General features: G+C 44.1%; 1 protein-coding gene across 1 annotated transcript in view; it reads left to right on the top strand.

Annotated features, from left to right (window-relative positions):
• The window catches only part of LOC137376080 (protein diaphanous homolog 1-like), a 443,374-nt gene that overhangs the window by 126,002 nt on the left and 294,773 nt on the right, over positions 1-22,599 (top strand). The window contains exons 6-11 of the mRNA XM_068044098.1: positions 1,736-1,822; positions 3,135-3,195; positions 4,019-4,158; positions 4,502-4,610; positions 6,522-6,632; positions 7,812-7,931. Coding sequence (XP_067900199.1) covers positions 1,736-1,822; positions 3,135-3,195; positions 4,019-4,158; positions 4,502-4,610; positions 6,522-6,632; positions 7,812-7,931 — 628 coding nt within the window. The remainder of the gene's footprint in view (positions 1-1,735; positions 1,823-3,134; positions 3,196-4,018; positions 4,159-4,501; positions 4,611-6,521; positions 6,633-7,811; positions 7,932-22,599) is intronic.

Genomic DNA, 22,599 nt, shown 5'->3' with positions numbered 1-22,599 from the left:
AACTTTTCTTCTAATTTCCACCCTTCTCTCACCTTTACACGGTCCATCTCCGACACTTCCCTTCGCTTCCTCGACTTCTCTGTCTCCATCTCTGGGGATAGGCTGTCTACTAATATACATTATAAGCCCACCGACTCCCACAGCTACCTCGACTACACTTCTTTACACCCTGCCTCCTGTAAGGACTCCATTCCATTTTCCCAGTTTCTCTGTCTCCGACGCATCTGCTCTGATGATGCTACATTCCATGACACCGCTTCTGATATGTCTTCCTTTTTCCTCAACCGAGGATTCTCCCCCCCTCCCCCCCCCCCCATTGTGGTTGATGGGGCTCTCAACCGTGTCCGGCCCATTTCCCGCAGTTCTACCTTCACCCCTTCCCCTCCCTTCCAGAACCGTGACAGGGTTTCCCTTGTCCTCACTTTCCACCCCATCAGCCTCCATATACGAAGGATCATCCTCCGCCATTTCCGCCACCTCCAGTGTGATGCCATTGCCAAACGCATCTTCCCCTCCCTTCCCCTGTCAGCAGTCCGAAGGGATCATTCCCTCCGCGACACCCTGGCCCACCACTCCATTACCCCCACCACCTCAACACCTTCCCCTGCAATTGCAGGAGGTGTATTACCTCCTCATTATCCCTGGCCCCAAACACTCCTTTCAGCTGAAGCAGTAGTAGTATACTGTATTCGCTGCTCACAACATGGTCTCCTCTACATTGGGAAGACCAAACGCAGACTAGGTGACCGCTTTGCGGAACACCTCCGCTCAGTCCGCAAGCATGACCCCGAGCCTCCGGTCGCTTGCCATTTCAACATTCCCCCCTGCTCTCATGCTCTCATCTCTGTCCTGGGATTGCTGCAGTGTTCCAGCGAACATCAACGCAAGCTCGAGGAACTGCATCTCATTTACCGATTAGGCACGCTATAGCCTGCTGGACTGAACATTGAGTTCAATAATTTCAGAGCATGACTGGCCCCTCATTTTACTTATATTTTTAGTTCTTTTTTCTTTTTTATATATATATCTTTTGTGTGTTTTATTTTATTTCATCTTAGTTTGTTCAGTTTGCTTACCCACTTTTTTCATGTTTGTACTTGCTGCTGTTCAATTTTCAGTCCATTAACACCCTATCTTTACTAATGTTTTGTCTTTCAGCACACCATTAACATATTGTTTGCCTTTGCTCCATGACCTTCTGGTCAGTTATTCTGTGACCTTGTCCTATCTACAACTTCTCCTTTGTTATCTCTTGCCCCACCCCCGCTTTACTTGCTTATAACCTTTCACATTTCTTGAAATTGTAAGGAATGGTTACTGCATGTTTCTAATGTCACTCAGATCAAGATAAGGCAAGAACAGTAAACCTAAGAAATCCATTGACATGACTTGTATGGTTCTCGTTGAACATACATCAGTACCCATTGATGTCAAGGAAACACTGGCATGGTTCAGTGCTGAGGAGTTGTTGCCTTCAATTGACATTGGGAATTCCCTGACATCTGATAATAAGCTGTTACTAGCAACAACTACTGACGAGCAATCTTTGCCATTGCGTATATTTCAGGCCGTCTTCCTTCAGCGATAGTATAAACTAAGAATAAGGATTTCACAGAGTGGCGTTGGAAAGCCTCCTGAGCCATAACCCAAGAAAGTATCTTGAAACAAACCTAGTATTGTGGTTTCAGTGGTTGCAAACTGTATAGAATAAAATATTTGTTTTTCCTTTAAACAGTTGGGTGCAGAACTTTGGTAAAGAGGGGCTGGCGACACTATTGGATATATTGAAAGTGTTACAAGATGAACAGCTGGATACATCAAGGTAAAGTAATCATAGGATTTTATTTTTAATGACAACATTTTCACAAATATGCTTGAGCTGGTCTATGCTAACTTAACCTCCTTGAATTAAGTATCTGCATTAAAAACAGTACTTAAATGGTCTGTCCTTGTTTCTCAGTCTCTCAGAATTGACCCATTTTAAATCTGAAATCGGCACAGTGGCGCAGTGGTTAGCACCGCAGCCTCACAGCTGCAGCGACCCGGGTTCAGTTCTGGGTACTGCCTGGGCGGAGTTTGCAAGTTCTCCCTATGTCTGTGTGGGTTTTCGCCGGGTGCTCCGGTTTCCTCCCACCGCCAAAGACTTGCAGGTTGATAGATAAGTTGGCCATTGTAAATTGCCCCTAGTATAGGTAGGTGGTAGGGAATATGGGATTACTGTAGGGTTAGTATAAATGGGTGGTTCTTGGTCGGCACAGACTCTGTGGGCCGAAGGGCCTGTTTCAGTGCTGTATCTCTAAATAAATAAATAAATAAAATAAATCTCATGTCTTTTCCAATAGGTTTCCTTTTTGAGAAACTTATTAATGCCCGAGAAAATTTGAAAATAATTTCGAGTGCGGTTAGGGGCTCGCCTGCTGGTTCTCTTGGTAAAGACACTGACTCCCGTGGCACTGAACTACATAGACTGGGATGGTCCCAAGTGCAGACCCTGGTCTTTGTTGAGTTCGCTGATATCGCATTAAGATGCTACAGTTCGAAACTGTTGGGTTAGGAAAGGATTAAAAAAAATTAACCAGGACACCTCTCTTACCAGATATCCAGCGGCCCATGCTGGCGGGTGCGTTATGTGCAGATTAAAAAAATAAAAATGCGCAGGAGTTGTACAGCATCTGTGAAGAGAGAAGCAGAGTTAACATTTCAGGTTCATGACCTTTCATCAAAACTGGAAAAAGGTTAGAGATGTACCAGTTTTAAAAAGTGCAGAGGCAGGGAAAGCAAGAAGTAAGAAAAGAACAAAAAGTTTGCGATGGTTAGAAGACAGGAGTGACTAAATGACAAAAATTTGATGCAAGGCAATAAGGGTTGTTAGTGAATCAAATAAGGAAATGAAAGATGGGCCATATAGATTTATGGGACATATGTGTGGATGTCAGTTGGGTCGATACTAACCTCTGAGGAAAAGTCCTAAGTGGCATTTGTTTTCCCACAGATGTTGCCTTGAATTTCTGAGTATTTGCAGCTTTATCTGTGTTTGTTAACCTGTTACAATTGGTCACAGGATTAAAAGCACAATTGCGCACAGCAGCAACTTTTGTTTACATGTAGTAATATTGTGTTCTTCTCTCTTGTAGCGTGAACTGCAAAATTCAACATGAAATTATCAGGTGCCTAAAAGCTTTTATGAACAACAAGGTGAGTGTTCTAATAACATTGGATGGATTGTTGTTGGATCTACCCAATAGAACTTCAGTCTTTTAAGATGTTGAATTTTATGTAACTGGTCATTAACCATGTTTAATTGCCTGTAAGCAACAAGTATTATCAACCATACACTAACTCGAGGATGCAGAATTGGGGCATTTTTGCTTGCTAGAGTGTCAGAACTCAGTTGCTTAATCAGTGCTGTGGCTCACGTTGAGTTTTTCATTTTTCCTTCTTGAGTTGAGGGATGCTCATTGTCTAACCGCAGCAACACTAAAGACAGCTCACAAGGGAGAGAAAATCTACTAAAGGAGGTGCAATAAAGACTCGGTGGTGTGCTTTCTGCCCTCCTTCCTCCACCCACCCCTCTCTGAATTCCTATTGGAAAATATTATTTTTGAAATAATCTGAAGGATACCTTTATTTTGGATACTCCTTCCCTCCTGTAGTTAATGTAAATTTTATAGGCAGGTTTTCTATGGTTTGTTAAATGTTCCACTGTGTAGCTGACAAGGTTTGCCCAAGTTTTGAATAATTTGGATATGAACTGTGGGTCCTATACGATCTGAAAAGAGAAAACACAGGTTAATGTTTCTGAAGAAGGGACACTGACCCGAAACGTTAACTCTGCTTCTCTTTCCACAGATGCTGCCAGACCTGCTGAGTGAATCCAGCATTTCTTGTTTTTGTTAATGTTTCTGGTGTCAGCCGTTTGTTAAAACGCACAATTTATCACTGGCAGGTTTTTGTTAATTTATTCATGAGTCCTCCTTGTGGAAGATGATATAATTTTCTTTCAACTTTCCCTTTGCAGTATGGGATAAAAATGATGCTGGATTCAGAAGATGGCATTTTGCTGTTGGTGAAGGCTGTTGATCCTACTGCTGCAGCCATGATGATTGATGCTGCCAAGCTCTTGTCTGCTATCTGTATCCTACAACATCCCGAGAATATGTAAGCATATGCTTCTTTAAAAGCAACATTTGTTACACAAGCATTCAATAACAGAAATTCATCGATACATAAACCATTACACCTATTTTGCTTCATAACGCATGCTTCTCAATTGAACTGCCACTAATTCTGTTAATATTTCCACACGCATATAACTCAATATTTTATTTTTAGCGTACCATTTTGTGAATTGGTGTTGCTTACAGTAAAATGTGCGTTAAGATGTGAATGTTAGGAATTTGAAAGTAGAAAGGTTAGCTGTACAATGTAAAGTGATTATTGGAAATGTGGAATTATTAGCTGCTGCTTATCACAGATTTCTGCTAACACTCTCCCCTTCTAGACATGAGAAGGTACTTGAAGCAGTGACAGAGACAGCAGAGCAGAAGGATTATGAAAGGTTCAAACCATTGTTGGATGGATTGAAGATCGAACAGAGTATACCACTAAAGGCAAGCCATATTTATGAAAAGAAATATCAGGCAAAAATACAGTCTATTTAAAAAAACAAAACAGCTTTGCACTGATTTAGTCGCTGTTCTAAATTTGCTTTTGATGGAAAGTTAGTACCTCTTGGTTCTGTTAGCCTTAGAGCACACCTTTTATTCCATTTCGGAACACACGAGGTGTGTCCACGTGCATGCTGGTAGTAATGGAGATACTTGAAGATAAGGTAAAAGTTTGAGCATCCAGGATTCCCTATTGATATTAGCCAATACAAATAGTACATTATCTTGCCTACTAGTGCTAACTTGTTAGATTCACACTGCTGGATATGTTTAATATTGGTATTGATGTATCATGAACACCAAATTCTGGGACAGTGTAGTGGCACCATCATCTAACCCATCCTGGAGATCATCAACTTGTTGGGCAAAAAATATTCCAAACATCTTTAGATCTCTGTGATTTTAAAATATTTTTATTGCTGTATTCCTTTTTAAATAAGGTATTACATATCAAATATCTGGACCTGCTAGATGTAGGCTATGGCATCATGACTTAAGCAGATTTACTGTTGTTTCTCAGTTGGACCTTTTTTGGTGGAACATCTCATGCTAGTGAAATTCTCCCAACAGCGTAGGGATGGGGGAATGGGCGAAGAGTGAGTGAGTTAATACAGTGGTTTAGTCTATATTTTCTCCGTAACAGTTGCATGTGTTGTATTGAATTCTGAGCCTCATTATGGGCTATGGGTTTAGTTGCGTTCAAGCCTGGTCATTCTGTTGCTCTTTGGCTGAGGGGCAGCATTTTAAAGGAGGAAATCCCTGAAATCACCTCTGTGTCTACTTGAAGGGACTTGGTAGACTTTTCCAGCTCCACACCAGCCTGGTTGCGTCTAACCCCCTGGCAAGCTCCTCAATAGTATCAGCTCGCTAGAAAGAATAGATTGCAGTGGTTCAGGAAAAACACCTGCCACCATCATATCAGGGCAGCTAGGAACGTCCTTGCCGGCAATGTACCTATCCTTTTTAAAAATCCACCTTATTGAGAGTAACTGTGTCTGGAACTGTTTTAACGATTGATGTATTTTGTTGCCTTGTCCAACTTGCCTTCCTGCCCCTCCTGATTTATTTTTTTCTGGAGTTTGATCCCATAAGCGCTGGCAACTCTGCAGTAACCATTAGCTTTGACAGTGAGTGTAGGCAGACCATGTGATGGAACACAGCTGAGCCCAGTTCACACCTGGCACGACTGCTTCCTATGCCTATTTTCCGTAGGGTTTACTGAACGGCTAAAAGGGTTAAATTATGAGGACAAGTTGCGTAGACTACGCTTGAATATAGAAGATTAAGATGTGATCTTTTTGAGGTGTCCGAGATGATTGATAGGGTAGGTAGACAGGATTTGTTTGCATTGGTGGGAGAGTTCAGTACAAGGGGGCATAATGTTGAAATTGTGTAGAGTCATTACGGCACAGAAGGAGGCCATTCAGCAGTGATGTTAGGAAGCACTTCTTCACACAGTTTAGTGGAAATCTGGAACTCTCCCTCAAAAAGCTGCTGATGCTGGGGGTCAGTTGGAAATTGCAAAACTGAGATGGATAGATTTTTGTTACGCAATGATATTGAGGGTTACAAAATGAAAGCAATGGTGTTGAGATATTGATCAACCATGATCCAAGTGAACCTCCTGTTCCAAAGAAGTGTCAGGTCCAGGAACCCTGGCTGATTTTTCTCTTTTCCTGGTCAACAGTAGCACCCTTACCACTGCTCTGGCTGAGATCAGCTCACTCGCTGTAGATCTAACCTGGGATCATCTTGGTTCTTTAAATTATCTCTGCTGTATACATTGTAAAAATAATTGGCAGTAATGATACGATTTTCTTTCAACTGCTGCGGAATTCTTTTCTCTTTGGTCAGGTGGCGTGCATGCAGTTTGTTAATGCCCTCATCATTCCTGCGGATGAACTTGACTTCAGGATTCACTTGCGGAGTGAGTTCATGCGTTTAGGTCTCAATCGAATCTTACCGGTAAGTGTTTTTATCCTCGGGGTTATCAGCTTCTATGAAATTTTAAATGAACTTTATACATGCAAACTTGCAACAATTTAAAATGGGTAGATGACTTGTAAGGAATATAACAATGGGACTCCAAAGTAAAGGAGATGTTAAGCGAGTTGGTTAAAATGCTCGGTCAATAAGGTAGGTTTTAAGGAGGGCATTAATGGAGGAGAAGGAAGTGAAGAGATGTTGGGGATCCCATAGGAAATTCCAGAGTATGTATCTCAATTGGCTGAATGTGTGATCACCCATGGTGAGGCAAAGGGAGGAGACATGCTCAAGAGGTCAACGTCGGAAGAACTAAAGAGTTTGGGGATTAGTGGGGGCTGGTGGAGAAGTGGCAGTGTCCAATAAGGTTACAGAGATTGGGAGAGATGAGGTTTTGGTGAAATTTAAACACGTGAATGGGAATTTTATGTTTGAGGCATTGGGGAAACTGAGCAAGCAAGGGATGATGCGTGAATGGAAGTTGGTGCGAAATAGGACATGGGAAGCCGAGTCTTGGTTGGCTGAGGTGTATAGAGGGTGCAGGATGGAAGGCCTGTCGAGAGCATTGGATGTGGTAAAAGCACAGATGAGGATCTCAACAACAAAATGGCTGAGGCTGGAGCAAAGCTGGAGAATGTAATTGGGGTGGAAATATTTAGACTTTGTAATGGAAAGGATATGGAGTCAGAAATTCAATTTGGGACATTCATTGGATGCTGGGATGGAATGGTCTGGTTCAGCCTGAGACTGGCTGAGAATAGAGGAGGGGGACCAGTGGAAGGTTGGAGTTGGTGGCAAGGGACCAGAATTTGTGAGGGGTTGAATATGCAGCTTCGATCTTTCCAATGTTTAACTGGGAGGAATTGTAGCTGATCCAAGGTTGGATGGTGGTGAAGTAGTACCAGTATTTGGTATCATCAGCATACACAAGGAAGCGTACCCCAACTTTGTGTCATTTCTCATTGCTTCAAAAAGCTGCTTATAAAGAACTTAGCTCCTTACAGGGAATATGATTCAAATGTTCATATAATGGACTCTTGCATTTCTGTAAATCCACGCATCTGGATACCCTAGGATGTGTAGTGTTCCAAGCGCCAGAAATGTTAGTGCATTTACAAGCACCTAGAGGAATCTGAATTGTTTCCATTTACTATTTTCTAGGAATTAAGGAAAATTGGAACTGAAGAGCTTAATGTGCAGCTGAATGTTTTTGATGAACACGCAGAGGAAGATTCGGAGGAGTTGAAAAGCCGTCTGGATGATATTCGGATAGAAATGGAATATCCTTTTCAGTTATCGTGCGAGGTAGCTGTGTGACGTTTTTTCCATGGCAGTAACTTTAGTTTCTCAAGAAAACCTTAACTTTGGCAACAGCCTAGATGTTCAGGTTTCCCTCTTTGTGCAGAGCTGAAGAGTTAAATTTGCCTAATCTTTGCACATAGTGATCAGATGGGCAGCAATCTGGTTTCAGTTGGTTCGAGTGGAGTTTGCTGAACGCTGAATACCTGCTTTCCCAAGATCAAATTGTATTGAAATAAAACTCTGTATATCACAACAAGGCCACTCAGATACTGGTTGGAGTCATACCTAGCAGAAAGGAAGAATATCCATTTAGGATACTGGTGAGAGCGATGGTTCCTCGGGGGAGTGCAGCCAGAACAAAGTTCATGGCACCATGGGTGGCTCAGCTGTACAGGAGGGGAGGAAGAAGAGTGGAAGAGCGATCGTGATAGGGGATTCGATAGTTAGGGTATCAGACAGGCGTTTCTGCGGCAGTAAATGTGACTCCCAGGATGATGTGTTGCCTCCTTGGTGCCAGGGCCAAGGATGTCATGGAGCGGCTGCAGCCATCCTTCTGGGGGAGGGTGAACAGCCAGAGGTCGTTGTCCACATTGGTGCCAGTGACATAGATAGGAAGAGGGATGAGGTCCTGAAAGCAGATTTTAGGAAGTTAGGAAGGAAATTAAAAAACAGGACCTCCAAAGCAGTTATCTCAGGATTACTCCCAATGCCATGTGCTAGTGAGCATAGGAATAGGAGGATTGATCAATTGAACACGTGGCTAGAAAATTGGTGTAGGAGGGAGGGCATCAGATTTATGAGGCATTGGGACTGGTTCTGGGGCAGGTGGGACCTGTACAAGATGGACGGGCTGCACCTTAACAGGACTGGAACTAACATCCTCGCCAGGAGATTTGCTCGTGCTATTGGGGAGGTTTAAACTAGTTTGTCAGGGGTTGGGAAACTCAGAGGTTGGGAACCTGAGGGGTAGTTCAAATTCTTTTGGGCCTCCTTATCTCGAGAGACAATGGATACGCGCCTGGAGGTGGTCAGTGGTTTGTGAAGCAGCGCCTGGAGTGGCTATAAAGGCCAATTCTGGAGTGACAGGCTCTTCCACAGGTGCTGCAGAGAAATTTGTTTGTCGGGGCTGTTGCACAGTTGGCTCTCCCCTTGCGCCTCTGTCTTTTTTCCTGCCAACTACTAAGTCTCTTCGACTCGCCACAATTTAGCCCTGTCTTTATGGCTGCCCGCCAGCTCTGGCGAATGCTGGCAACTGACTCCCACGACTTGTGATCAATGTCACAGGATTTCATGTCGCGTTTGCAGACGTCTTTATAGCGGAGACATGGACGGCCGGTGGGTCTGATACCAGTGGCGAGCTCGCTGTACAATGTGTCTTTGGGGATCCTGCCATCTTCCATGCGACTCACATGGACAAGCCATCTCAAGCGCCGCTGACTCAGTAGTGTGTATAAGCTGGGGGTGTTGGCCGCTTCAAGGACTTCTGTGTTGGAGATATAGTCCTGCCACCTGATGCCAAGTATTCTCCGAAGGCAGCGAAGATGGAATGAGTTGAGACGTCGCTCTTGGCTGGCATACGTTGTCCAGGCCTCGCTGCCGTAGAGCAAGGTACTGAGGACACAGGCCTGATACACTCGGACTTTTGTGTTCCGTGTCAGTGCGCCATTTTCCCACACTCTCTTGGCCAGTCTGGACATAGCAGTGGAAGCCTTACCCATGCGCTTGTTGATTTCTGCATCTAGAGACAGGTTACTGGTGATAGTTGAGCCTAGGTAGGTGAACTCTTGAACCACTTCCAGAGCGTGGTCGCCAATATTGATGGATGGAGCATTTCTGACATCCTGCCCCATGATGTTCGTTTTCTTGAGGCTGATGGTTAGGCCAAATTCATTGCAGGCAGACGCAAACCTGTCGATGAGACTCTGCAGGCATTCTTCAGTGTGAGATGTTAAAGCAGCATCGTCAGCAAAGAGGAGTTCTCTGATGAGGACTTTCCGTACTTTGGACTTCGCTCTTAGACGGGCAAGGTTGAACAACCTGCCCCCTGATCTTGTGTGGAGGAAAATTCCTTCTTCAGAGGATTTGAACGCATGTGAAAGCAGCAGGGAGAAGAAAATCCCAAAAAGTGTGGGTGCGAGAACACAGCCCTGTTTCACACCACTCAGGATAGGAAAGGGCTCTGATGAGGAGCCACCATGTTGAATTGTGCCTTTCATATTGTCATGGAATGAGGTGATGATACTTAGTAGCTTTGGTGGACATCCGATCTTTTCTAGTAGTCTGAAGAGACCACGTCTGCTGACGAGGTCAAAGGCTTTGGTGAGATCAATGAAAGCAATGTAGAGGGGCATCTGTTGTTCACGGCATTTCTCCTGTATCTGACGAAGGGAGAACAGCATGTCAATGGTCGATCTCTCTGCACGAAAGCCACAAGTTCAAATTGGAAGGAAGCAAAGCTGGTAACAGGAGGTAGAAAAGTAGCAAGTGACATTAGAAGGCAGGCGAAACAAAGGCGAGCATCAACTAGGCTTAGAATGCAGAATGATGTCAAGAAGACAAGGTCAAGGGCACTCTACCTGAATGCACACAGCATTCACAACAAGGTAGGTGACCTAAAGGCCCAAATGGAGGTAAATGGGTATGATCTAATTGCCATAACAGAAACATGGCTACAGGGTGACCAAGACGGGAAACTGAATATTCAAGGATATTCAACTTTTGGGAAGGACAGGCAAAAAGGAAAAGGAGGTGGTTGTGCGCTGATAAGGGATGGGATCAGTACTTTAGTATGCCAGGATCTCAGATCGGAAGAAAAAAATGTGGAATCTGTTTGAGTGGAGCTAAAAAAACAGCAAGGGGCAGCAAACATTGGTAGGAGTTGTGTATAGGCCACCAAGCAGTAGTGGTAGTGTGGGGCATGGCATTAATCAGGAGATTAGAGAAGCATGTAGCGTGGGTAATACAGTAGTAATGGGTGACTTCACTCTGCATATAGACTGGGTAAACCTAATGGGCAGTAATGCTGTAGAGGACGAGTTTTTGGAGTGTGTCAGGGATGGCTTTCAAGAGCAATCTGTTGAGGAACCAACTCGAGAACGGGCTATTTTAGATCTAATATTATGTAATGAGAAAGGGCTAATTAATCTTGTTAATCACCTCCTGACTCTCCAAAGCCTGTCCACCATCTACAAGTCACAAGGCACAACTCAGGAGTGTGATGGAACACTTTCCACTTTCCTGGATGAGTGCAGTTCTAACAACACTCAAGAAACTTAACAGCATCCAGGTCAAAGCAGCCCTCTTGAGCGGCACCCCATCCAGCACCTTAAACATTCACTCCCTCCACGACCGATGCACAGTGGCAGCAGTGTGCATCTTCTACAAGATGCACTGCAGCAACTCACCAAGGCTCCTTCGACAGCGCCTTCCAAACCTGCGACCTCTACCACCTAGAAGAGCAAGGGCGGCAGATGCATGGGAACGCGAGCACTTGCAAATTCCCCTCCAAGCCACACACCATCCTGATTTGGAAATTTCCTTTATCGTTGCTGGGTCAGAATCCTGGAACTCCCTCTCTAACAGCACTGTGGGTGTACCTGCACTACACGGACTACAGCGGTTCAAGGCAGCTCACCAGCACTTTCTTGAGGGCATTTAGGGATGCGCAATAAATGCTGGCCTTGGCAGCGATGCTCACATCCCATGAATGAATATTTAAAAAAAACTGCCATGTGCTCCTGGGCCATTCCCACTCCTAGTCTCTTGGCTGCTATTTGAAGCAGTGCTTTTTCTAAACAGCCTGATTTGCCTAGTGTAAATACTGTGTCTTTACCCCCACCACCATCCAAGTACTGTCTGGTTGCTACTCTCCTTGCTCTGATTCCCATGGAATAATCTGCACAATGCGGGTAGTTGGAGAAATCTGCTTTGTATTCCGGTCTCTGCCACTGCTTGTATCTGTGAATCTGGGTGCATAGTGTCCATTTATGTCTGATTTGGAGCTGCCTTGGGTTGCTTACTACTTTAAAGGCACTATATAAATATAAGTTGTTGTTGTAGTATCACTGCCCAGAGAAATGGAGCGATGCTGGTATTCTACACTTACTAGTATGTACGCATTCACATTCTGATGCCATCAATTTGAAGTGGGACCAGAGCACTCTGATGGAACATGCTGCAAAAAATGCAATTAGTGTTAGCTGATGGTAATCAGGCCTGGTGCGTGGTATATAGATTCCCAAGGTAGCTTTAGTTATTGGCTTTGTTTTGCCTCCAGCTTTCCATCATGGGATTCACCTCACTAAAAACCCATTTGTTATTTAAGTTGTAAGAGTTAATGAGCTGATCACATATTAACCACTTTACTGTTATGAAAGAGTTTAGTGTGAATTTTAGTTTGAGTTTAGATGCAAGGACTGCTGTTGATCTTCCGGAAATAAAATTGTTTATAGATTCCTTTCTGATCTATTTTACATTTTGCAAACAGTGCAAGAGTTTATGGCATTATGTCAAAACGCTGAAATCAATTTGCTGTCATCACTTTTGGGATAGAAATTTCCTGTCTTGCATTTTGAAGGGCCTGTTCTAATCTAGTTTCTGAATAAATCTGCAGGGCGATGGGGAACGAGTGGGCCAGGGGGACTGATTGGATAGCTCCGTGAAGAGCTGGCATGGACTCGATGGACCGAATGGCCTCCGTCTGTGCTGTAAATTACTCTATGTAAAGTGGGATTTCTTGAAGCTGAGACAAAACTGAGGGGTGGAGAGGAGTGGCTGCAAATAGTGGAGCCAGCAGGTGAAATGCAGAGAGATTGTGGAGAATTGGCTGATAGGTGACAGCTATCAGTTAGTGTGGCAAAATCCAAGTTTAGGAGAAGGATGGAGTAGCCAATGGGAAGATAAGGTGGGTAGCAAGGCATAACACTGGAGACAGAGCCATTGCTAAAGCTTTTTGCAGTGTGTGGCAGCAGTAAGGAAGGCAAAACAGATCTTGGGCTGGTAATAGGTAGAGTACAAGACCAAGTGGCAGTGGCCAGCTTGCTGAAAGCACTGGTTTTGTTCCACTATCAGTACCCTGGACTGGAAGGGTTAAATTACGAGGAGAGATTTCACAAACTGGGGTTATATTCCATGGAAATTTGAAGATTAAGGTGGTGATTCGATCGAAGTTTTCAAGACATTAAGGGGAACAGTTAGGTTAGATAGTGGTAAAACTATTTTGACTGGTTGGGGAGTCTAGGACTCGGGGGCATAGTCTAAAAATTAGAGGCAAACCTTTCAGGAGTGAAATTAGGAAACGCTTCTATATGCAAAGGATATTAGAAGTTTGGCACATTCTTGCAAATGACAATTAATGTTAGATCAGTTGTTAATTTTAAATCTGAGATTGATAGATTTTTATTAAACAAAGGTATTAAGGGACATAGGACAAAGGAGTTAGGTCACAGATCAGCCATGATCTCATTGAATGGCGGATCAGGCTCGAGGCTAAATGGCCTCCTCCTCTTCCTATGTTTCCTACTCGAGTCGAAACAAGTTGACTTTGTAAATAGGTACAGAAGTAAGCAACTAAACGGCCGCTGGTTATTCAGCGAGTTGGCTAACCTTGCGGGAGCAGTCCAGGAGCGCCGGAGTTTTGAAAAGAAATAGTGAACGGTGACATCACAGGAAAGCTGCAAGGTGATTGGTTGGTGAGTAACAGCTGTTAGGGAATAACTCTAAATAGCTGGTTTTGTGACTAAAGTAAAGAGAAAGGTCTGCAGTTCTTTTTTAATATAGTAGGTAGTGTTTTTTGGTGGGGATCCAATGTATCTAGTGTAAATCGAATTTTTGGGTAATTCAAGGGAGTAAAAACAGAGTGAAAAAGAAACAGTGTGTCATCACGGGCGGCACAGTGGCGCAGTGGTTAGCACCGCAGCCTCACAGCTCCAGCGATCTGGGTTCAATTCTGGGTACTGCCTGTGTGGAGTTTGCAAGTTCTCCCTGTGTCTGCGTGGGTTTCCTCCAGGTGCTCCGGTTTCCTCCCACATGCCAAAGACTTGCAGGTTGATAGGTAAATTGGCCATTAGCAATTGCCCCTAGTATAGGTAGGTGGTAGGGAAATATAGGGACAGGTGGGGATGTGATAGGAATATGACTTAGTGTAGGATTAGTATAAATGGGTGGTTGATGGTCGGCACAGACTCGGTGGGCCGAAGGGCCTGTTTGAGTGCTGTATCTCTAAACTAAACTAAATACAGGAAAACCGTAAGTTCAATGGTTGGTAAGTAACTGCTAATTTGAATTACCTATTCTAAGTTGATTTCAGATTAAAGGTGAATAGGAGAAATATTTTACAAATTAAAAACTAAAGACCAGTCGTAAATTTAAAAAACAAATTAAAATCTAATTAAATTAAATAGAGATGCAGGGCCAGGCGATGTGTTGTACCTGCATGATGTGGGAGCTGGTGGACCCCATTGTGGTTCCTAGTGACCACATCTGTAGCAAGTGTTGGCTGCTGGAGGAATTCCGGCTCAGAGTTGATGAGATGGAGTCTGAGCTTCGGACACTGCGATACATCAGGGAGGAGGAGAGTTACCTGGACGCTGTGTTTCAGGAGGCAGAAACATCCCTTAGATTAACTACCGTGAATTCGGCCAGTGGTCAGGGACAGGACGGTGTGACTATGAGTGAGGCAGGTAGAGGGATCCAGGTGGTAGTGCTGCAGGAGCCTCAGCCATTGTCCTTGTCCAACAGGTTCGAGATTCTTGCTCCTTGTGTGGACGAGAGCAGGGACTGAAGAGAGGATGAGCAAACTGACCACAGCACCGTGGTACAGGGAGCCATTCAAGTGGGGGGAGAAAAGAGAAATGTAGTCGTAATCGGGGATAGTATAGTTAGGGGCATTGACACTGTTCTCTGTGGCCAGGATCGAGAGTCCCGAAGGCTCTGTTGCCTACCTGGTGCCAGGTTTCGGGATATCTCATCTGGGCTGCAGAGGAACCTGGAATGGGAGGGGAAAGATCCAGTTATCGTGGTCCACGTAGGTACCAATGATATAGGTAGAACGAGGTTAGAGGTTCTGCTGAGGGAATATGAGCAGCTAGGGGCTAAATTAAAAAGCAGAACCAAAAAGGTGGTAATTAGAATTAGAACATTACAGCGCAGTACAGGCCCTTCGGCCCTCGATGTTGCGCCGACCTGTGAAACCATCTGACCTACACTATTCCATTTTCATCCATATGTCTATCCAATGACCACTTAAATGCCCTTAAAGTTGGCGAGTCTACTACTGTTGCAGGCAGGGCGTTCCACGCCCCTACTACTCTCTGAGTAAAGAAACTACCTCTCACATCTGTCCTATATCTATCACCCCTCAACTTAAAGCTATGTCCCCTCGTGTTTGCCATCACCATCCGAGGAAAAAGACTCTCACTATCCACCCTATCTAACCCTCTGATTATCTTGTATGTCTCTATTAAGTCACCTCTCCTCCTCCTTCTCTCCAATAAAAACAACCTCAAGTCCCTCAGCCTTTCCTCGTAAGACCTTCCCTCCATACCAGGCAACATACAAGTAAATCTCCTCTGCACCCTTTCCAAAGCTTCCACATCCTTCCTATAATGCGGTGACCAGAACTGCACGCAATACTCCAGGTGCGGTCTCACCAGAGTTTTGTACAGCTGCAGCATGACCTCGTGGCTCCGAAACTCGATCCCCCTACTAATAAAAGCTAACACACCATATGCCTTCTTAACAGCCCTATTAACCTGGGTAGCAACTTTCAGGGATTTATGTACCTGGACACCAAGATCTCTCTGTTCATCTACACTACCAAGAATCTTCCCATTAGCCCAGTACTCTGCATTCCTGTTACTCCTTCCAAAGTGAATCACCTCACACTTTTCCGCATTAAACTCCATTTGCCATCTCTCAGCCCAGCTCTGCAGCCTGTCTACGTCCCTCTGTAACCTACAACATCCTTCGGCACGATCCACAACTCCACCGACCTTCGTGTCATCCGCAAATTTACTAACCCACCCTTCTACACCCTCTTCCAGGTCATTTATAAAAATGACAAACAGCAGTGGCCCCAAAACAGATCCTTGCGGTACACCACTAGTAACTAAACTCCAGGATGAACATTTGCCATCAACCACCACCCTCTGTCTTCTTTCAGCTAGCCAATTTCTGATCCAAAGCTCTAAATCACCTTCAACCCCATACTTCCGTATTTTCTGCAATAGCCTAATCTCCAGATTACTACCTGAGCAACGAACAAATTGGCAAAGGATCAGTAAGATTAAAGAGGTAAATGCGTGGCTCAAAGATTGGTGTGGGAGAAATGGGTTCGAATTCATGGGACATTGGCACCAGTACTGGGGAAGGAGGGAGCTGTTCCGATGGGATGGGCTCCACCTGAATCATGCTGGGACCAGAGTCCTGGCGAATCGTATAACTAGGGCTGTAGATAGGGCTTTAAACTAAATAGTGGGGGGAAGGGTTCAATTGCATGGAAAAACAGGAAGTTAAAGGAGAAGGTAGGAGTGCAGGTTAGTGGTGAGACTGATTGTTACCAAAATGCAAGAAGTATACCGGTTAAACCAGAAGAGAGAAATAATAAACAGGTGAATAAAGCATCAGTGCTGGTGGACAGGTTAGGGGGTATAGCCCAAATAAGAGTTCTATATACAAATGCACGGCGTGTAAGAAATAAACTAGATGAACTGCAGGCGTAAATTCAAATGGAAGATTATGATGTGGTGGCCATTGCGGAGACGTGGCTGCAGGATTGTCGGGACTGGGAACTAAATATACCTGGTTATAAAGTTTACAGGAGGGACAGGGAAAATGGCAGAGGGATGGAGTAGCCTTACTGATTAGAAATAATATCACCTCATTGGTGATGGAGGATTTAATGAGCGGAAAGCATCCAGTGGAGATCTTATGGGTGGAGTTGAGGAACGGAAAAGGATCTAAAACTGGAATGGCTGTTGTGTATAGACCCCCTGGAAGCAGTTCTGAGCTGTTAGATTGTATAAATGCACAAATTAGGCAAGTGTGTAACAAAGGCAGAGTAGTATTAATGGGGGATTTTAACTTACACATAGATTGGGAGAGGCAGACTAGCACCTGTCAGAAACGTAGTGAATTTCTGGAATGTGTCCGGGATAGTTTCCTGCAGTATTATGTCCTAGATGTAACAAGGGGACAGGCAATATTAGATTTAGTTATGAATAATGAGCCAAATTTAATTAGTAGCCTAACTGTGCGTGAACATTTATCAAATAGTGATCACAACATGGTCGAATTCAAGGTAGCATTTGAAAGTGAAAAGCACGAATCAGCTACTAGAATTTTAGACTTGGGTAAGGCTGACTTTACCGGGATGAGACAGAGACTGTCCACGGTAAACTGGGTAGATCTGTTAATGGGTCAAACTACTAAAGAACAGTGGAGAATATTTGAAGAAACATTTAACGAGATACACAGCGAGTATATACCCCTGAGAGGAAAAAGCTCCACTTCACAGAAAAACAGCCATGGACAACTAAAGAGATTAGGGATAGCATAAAACAAAAAGAAATGGCTTACAAAAGTGCAAAACGCAGCACAGATCCGGCTGAATGGGATCGATACAAAGACCAGCAGAGGGTCTTAAAGCAGCTTAGAAGAGCGACTAAAAGAGATTATGAAAGGAAACTTGCAAGGGACATCAAAATCAATCTGAAGAAATTTTATAGTTACATAAAGGGGCGGCACAGTGGCGCTGTGGTTAGCACCGCAGCCTCACAGCTCCAGCGACCTGGGTTCAATTCTGGGTACTGCCTGTGTGGAGTTTGCAACTTCTCCCTATGTCTGCGTGGGTTTTCTGCAGGTGCTCTGGTTTCCTCCCACAAGCCAAAGACTTGCAGGTTGGTAGGTAAATTGGCCATTATAAATTGCCCCTAGTATAGGTAGGTGGTAGGGAAATATAGGGACAGGTGGGGATGTGGTAGGAGTATGGGATTAGTGTAGGATTAGTATAAATGGGAGGTTGATGGTCGGCACAGACTCGGTGGGCCGAAGGGCCTGTTTCAGTGCTGTATCACTAAACTAAACATAAAGGGAAAACGGGTGGTCAAGAGCGATGTAGGCCCACTAAAAGCTGAAACTGGAGATATTGTCATTGATAATGGGGAAATGGCAGACATGTTGAACAATTACTTTGCCTCAGTATTTACAGTTGAAAAGGAGGATAACTTGCCGGAAATCCTGAAAAAATTAATAGCCGATAGGGGACAGGAACTTAATACTATTAATGTAAGTAAATCATCAGTGACAAGGAAATTAATGGAACTAAAGAGTGAGAAATCCCCAGGACCTGACGGTTTCCATCCGAGGGTGTTAAAGGAAGTAGGGGAGCACATTGTAGATGCCCTAACTATAGTCTTTCATAGTTCCCTAGATTCAGAGCCCTTTCCTATCCTGAGTGGTGTGAAACAGGGCTGTGTTCTCGCACCCACACTTTTTGGGATTTTCTTCTCCCTGCTGCTTTCACATGCGTTCAAATCCTCTGAAGAAGGAATTTTCCTCCACACAAGATCAGGGGGCAGGTTGTTCAACCTTGCCCGTCTAAGAGCGAAGTCCAAAGTACGGAAAGTCCTCATCAGAGAACTCCTCTTTGCTGACTATGCTGCTTTAACATCTCACACTGAAGAATGCCTGCAGAGTCTCATCGACAGGTTTGCGTCTGCCTGCAATGAATTTGGCCTAACCATCAGCCTCAAGAAAACGAACATCATGGGGCAGGATGTCAGAAATGCTCCATCCATCAATATTGGCGACCACGCTCTGGAAGTGGTTCAAGAGTTCACCTACCTAGGCTCAACTATCACCAGTAACCTGTCTCTAGATGCAGAAATCAACAAGCGCATGGGTAAGGCTTCCACTGCTATGTTCAGACTGGCCAAGAGAGTGTGGGAAAATGGCGCACTGACACGGAACACAAAAGTCCGAGTGTATCAGGCCTGTGTCCTCAGTACCTTGCTCTACGGCAGCGAGGCCTGGACAACGTATGCCAGCCAAGAGCGACGTCTCAATTCATTCCATCTTCGCTGCCTTCGGAGAATACTTGGCATCAGGTGGCAGGACTATATCTCCAACACAGAAGTCCTTGAAGCGGCCAACATCCCCAGCTTATACACACTACTGAGTCAGCGGCGCTTGAGATGGCTTGGCCATGTGAGCCGCATGGAAGATGGCAGGATCCCCAAAGACACATTGTACAGCGAGCTCGCCACTGGTATCAGACCCACCGGCCGTCCATGTCTCCGTTATAAAGACGTCTGCAAACGCGACATGAAATCGTGTGACATTGATCACAAGTCGTGGGAGTCAGTTGCCAGCATTCGCCAGAGCTGGCGGGCAGCCATAAAGACAGGGCTAAATTGTGGCGAGTCGAAGAGACTTAGTAGTTGGCAGGAAAAAAGACAGAGGCGCAAGGGGAGAGCCAACTGTGCAACAGCCCCAACAAACAAATTTCTCTGCAGCACCTGTGGAAGAGCCTGTCACTCCAGAATTGGCCTTTATAGCCACTCCAGGCGCTGCTTCACAAACCACTGACCACCTCCAGGCGCGTATCCATTGTCTCTCGAGATAAGGAGGCCCAAAAAGAAAAGAAAAGAAGATTCAGGAGTGGTCCCTCTGGATTGGAAAGTTGCACATGTCACTCCACTTTTTAAGAAGGGTGAAAGGGGGAACCAAGGAAATTACAGACTAGTTAGCCTGATATCTGTGGTGGGCAAGTTGCTGGAGTCTATAATCAAGGATAGGGTGACTGAACACCTAGAAAAACTTCAGTTAATCAGGGACAGCCAGCATGGATTCATGACGGGAAGGTCATGCCTGACAAATCTCATTGAATTTTTTGAAGAGGTGACTAAGGTAGTGGACAGGGGAATGTCTATGGATGTTGTTTATATGGACTTCCAGAAGGCATTTGATAAAGTCCCACATGAGAGACTGTTAACTAAGGTAGAGGCAGATGGAGTTGAGGGCAAATTATTGACATGGTTAGAAAGTTGGTTGAGTGGTAGGCGACAGAGTGGGGATAATGGGTAAGTACTCCGATTGGCAGGATGTGACTAGTGGTGTCCGGCAGGGATCTGTGTTGGGGCCTCAATTATTCACATTATTCATTAACGACTTGGATGATGGCATAGTAAGTCATATATCCAAATTTGCTGATGATACAAAGTTAGGCGGCATTGTAGACAGTCTAGATGATAGCATAAAATTACAAAGAGCTATTGGCAGACTAGGTGAGTGGGCAAAACTGTGGCAGATGGATTTCAATGCGGGCAAATGTGAGGTTATCCATTTTGGACCAAAAAAGGATAGATAGAGCAGGGTACTTTCTAAATGGGAAGAGGTTAAGTACAGTGGATGTCCAAAGACTGTTAACTAAGGTAGAAGCAGATGGAGATGAGGTGCATAGATCTTTAAAGTGCCACGAGCAAGTGCAGAAAATAATCAAAAAGGCTAATGGAATGCTAGCCTTTATATCTAGAGGATTGGAGTATAAAGCTACAGAGGTTATGCTGCAGCTGTACAAAACCTTGGTTAGACCCCACTTGGAGTACTGTGAGCAGTTCTGGGCACCACACCTTAGGAAGGATATATTGGCCTTGGAGGGAGTGCAATGTAGGTTTACAAGAATGATAACTTAACCCCTGTAGTCCAGGTATGAGGAGAGATTACACAAATTAGGCCTGTTTTCGCTAGAATTTAGAAGGTTAAGGGGTGATCTGATTGAAGTCTTCAAGATATTAACAGGAAAAGACAGGCTAGATAAAGATAAACTATTTCCACTGGTTGGAGATTCTAAAACTAGGGGGCGTAGTCTAAAAATTAGGACCAGACCGTTCAGGAGAGATGTTAGGAAGCACTTCTTCACGCAAAGGGTGGTAGAGGTTTGGAACTCTCTCCCACAAACAGCAGTTGAAGCTAGAACAGTTGTTAATTTTAAATCTGAGATAGATAGATTTTTGTTAAGCAAAGATATTAAGGGATATGGGCCAAAGGCAGGTATATGGGGTTAGGCTGCGGATCAGCCATGATCTCAAGGGGCTGAATGGCCTACTCCTGTTCCTGTGTTTCTATGTTGTGAGATACAAGGAAAGACCGCAACATCTTGTATTTATATAGAACCTTTAACATCATAAAAGGTCCTAAGGAACTTCACAGAGGCATTAAGGACCAAGATACTTGGGAGAAACAAACGCTCAGGTGAACGTCTCGATGTTCTAAGTGGTAACTATAAACTGAGCTTTGATAACGACACTCTAAGCTCCAACATGAACTTGAACTCAGAAGAAATGAAGTAAGCACACTTAAAAGCTTAAAATGCCTAGACGATAATCCTAACACCGTTCTTGTAGTTGAATTTGCTACCTTTTTAGCAAAAGAAGCAGTTTGAACTGTAGAAGTTTATAGCACAGAAGGAAGAGGTTCACAGTATCCTGTTTGTGCCACTCTTTGTTGGAGCAGTCTAGAAACTAACATTGCAGAAAGAGACAGTGTGGTGTTTTTCTTTTAACTTTGAGATTGACGAGGTTGACTGCAATGGTCTTTACAGCTCAGGACACCTTTACATTTTATGAGTCGCTTTATCCAATTTACTTTTTTTATTTTTCATACATCTGCATTCATGTGTCTGAGTGCTTCATGTACTATTGGTCCTGTTGAAGGATTCCCCAACTAAACCACTTCTTATGCATACTCATTCCTCTCGTACATCAGTAGCTTTTTATTTTTGCCTGATGCCTTTGTATTTCTATTTTTGCGACTTGTTTAAGGGTTACAATGAATGGAAAATGACCTATTCCCTCCAGAATTGAACGAAAATTGATTTCAGTTTTGTCTGCAGATTTAATCGTTTTGAAGTAGATGTGGAACAAAACCTCTATAAATTATGTGCAGTTTAAACGAAAGGAGTCTGCTGTGTGAATGTGGCCTGAGTATAGTACGGTATAGATTTAACAATTATTCAAATTTCACCCTCTTTGCCCATTGACAAAAAGCAGCTAAATTTTTCAGTTCAGTGAATCAGTGGTTTTGACGGGTGGCGTTGGAACTGGTTGCTGTTATGAGCCCGTCCCACAAGAGGGCAGCAAAACTATAGCAAAAGGAAACACCCTGTAACTTTCACAACTATGCTGGAAACATCTGGTTCAAATCTTCATTCACCATGAGGAGCCATGTTGTAGTGAAAACAGATCTGCAAATCATAAACACAGTGGCGCCTGCACAAAATGAATACATATCACATCTGTGGAATTTCCTGGTCTTGGCTACTGCCATTTAGCCATGACTGAAGCATTGAAACTGCCCTAAGTCTTCCACTTCAATCATCCAGAATTCATTTGATGCTGATCGTAATTGCTCGAATCTCTGAAATAGCTTTGGGGTGGCAATTAATGGACAGAAAGATGTGCACAAAATGTACGGTCACTGGTTTGTTTTATCTAAATTGCATGTACAGAATCAGAAGTCAGTTTAACTTATGGTAAAGTTATTTTTCTACCACTGATTTCTACCCTGTCCCATCTCCTGCCACTTTAATGAAAGCCTTTTAACCCTTGTTGGGACATTGCCCTGTGGACACTGTCAGTCTCCTGTGCTG

The sequence above is a fragment of the Heterodontus francisci genome, chromosome 12 (assembly GCF_036365525.1).
Source record: "Heterodontus francisci isolate sHetFra1 chromosome 12, sHetFra1.hap1, whole genome shotgun sequence".
NCBI classification, from domain to species: domain Eukaryota; kingdom Metazoa; phylum Chordata; class Chondrichthyes; order Heterodontiformes; family Heterodontidae; genus Heterodontus; species Heterodontus francisci.
Note: the sequence above shows the minus strand (reverse complement) of the source record. Positions and strands in the feature narration are given on the sequence as shown.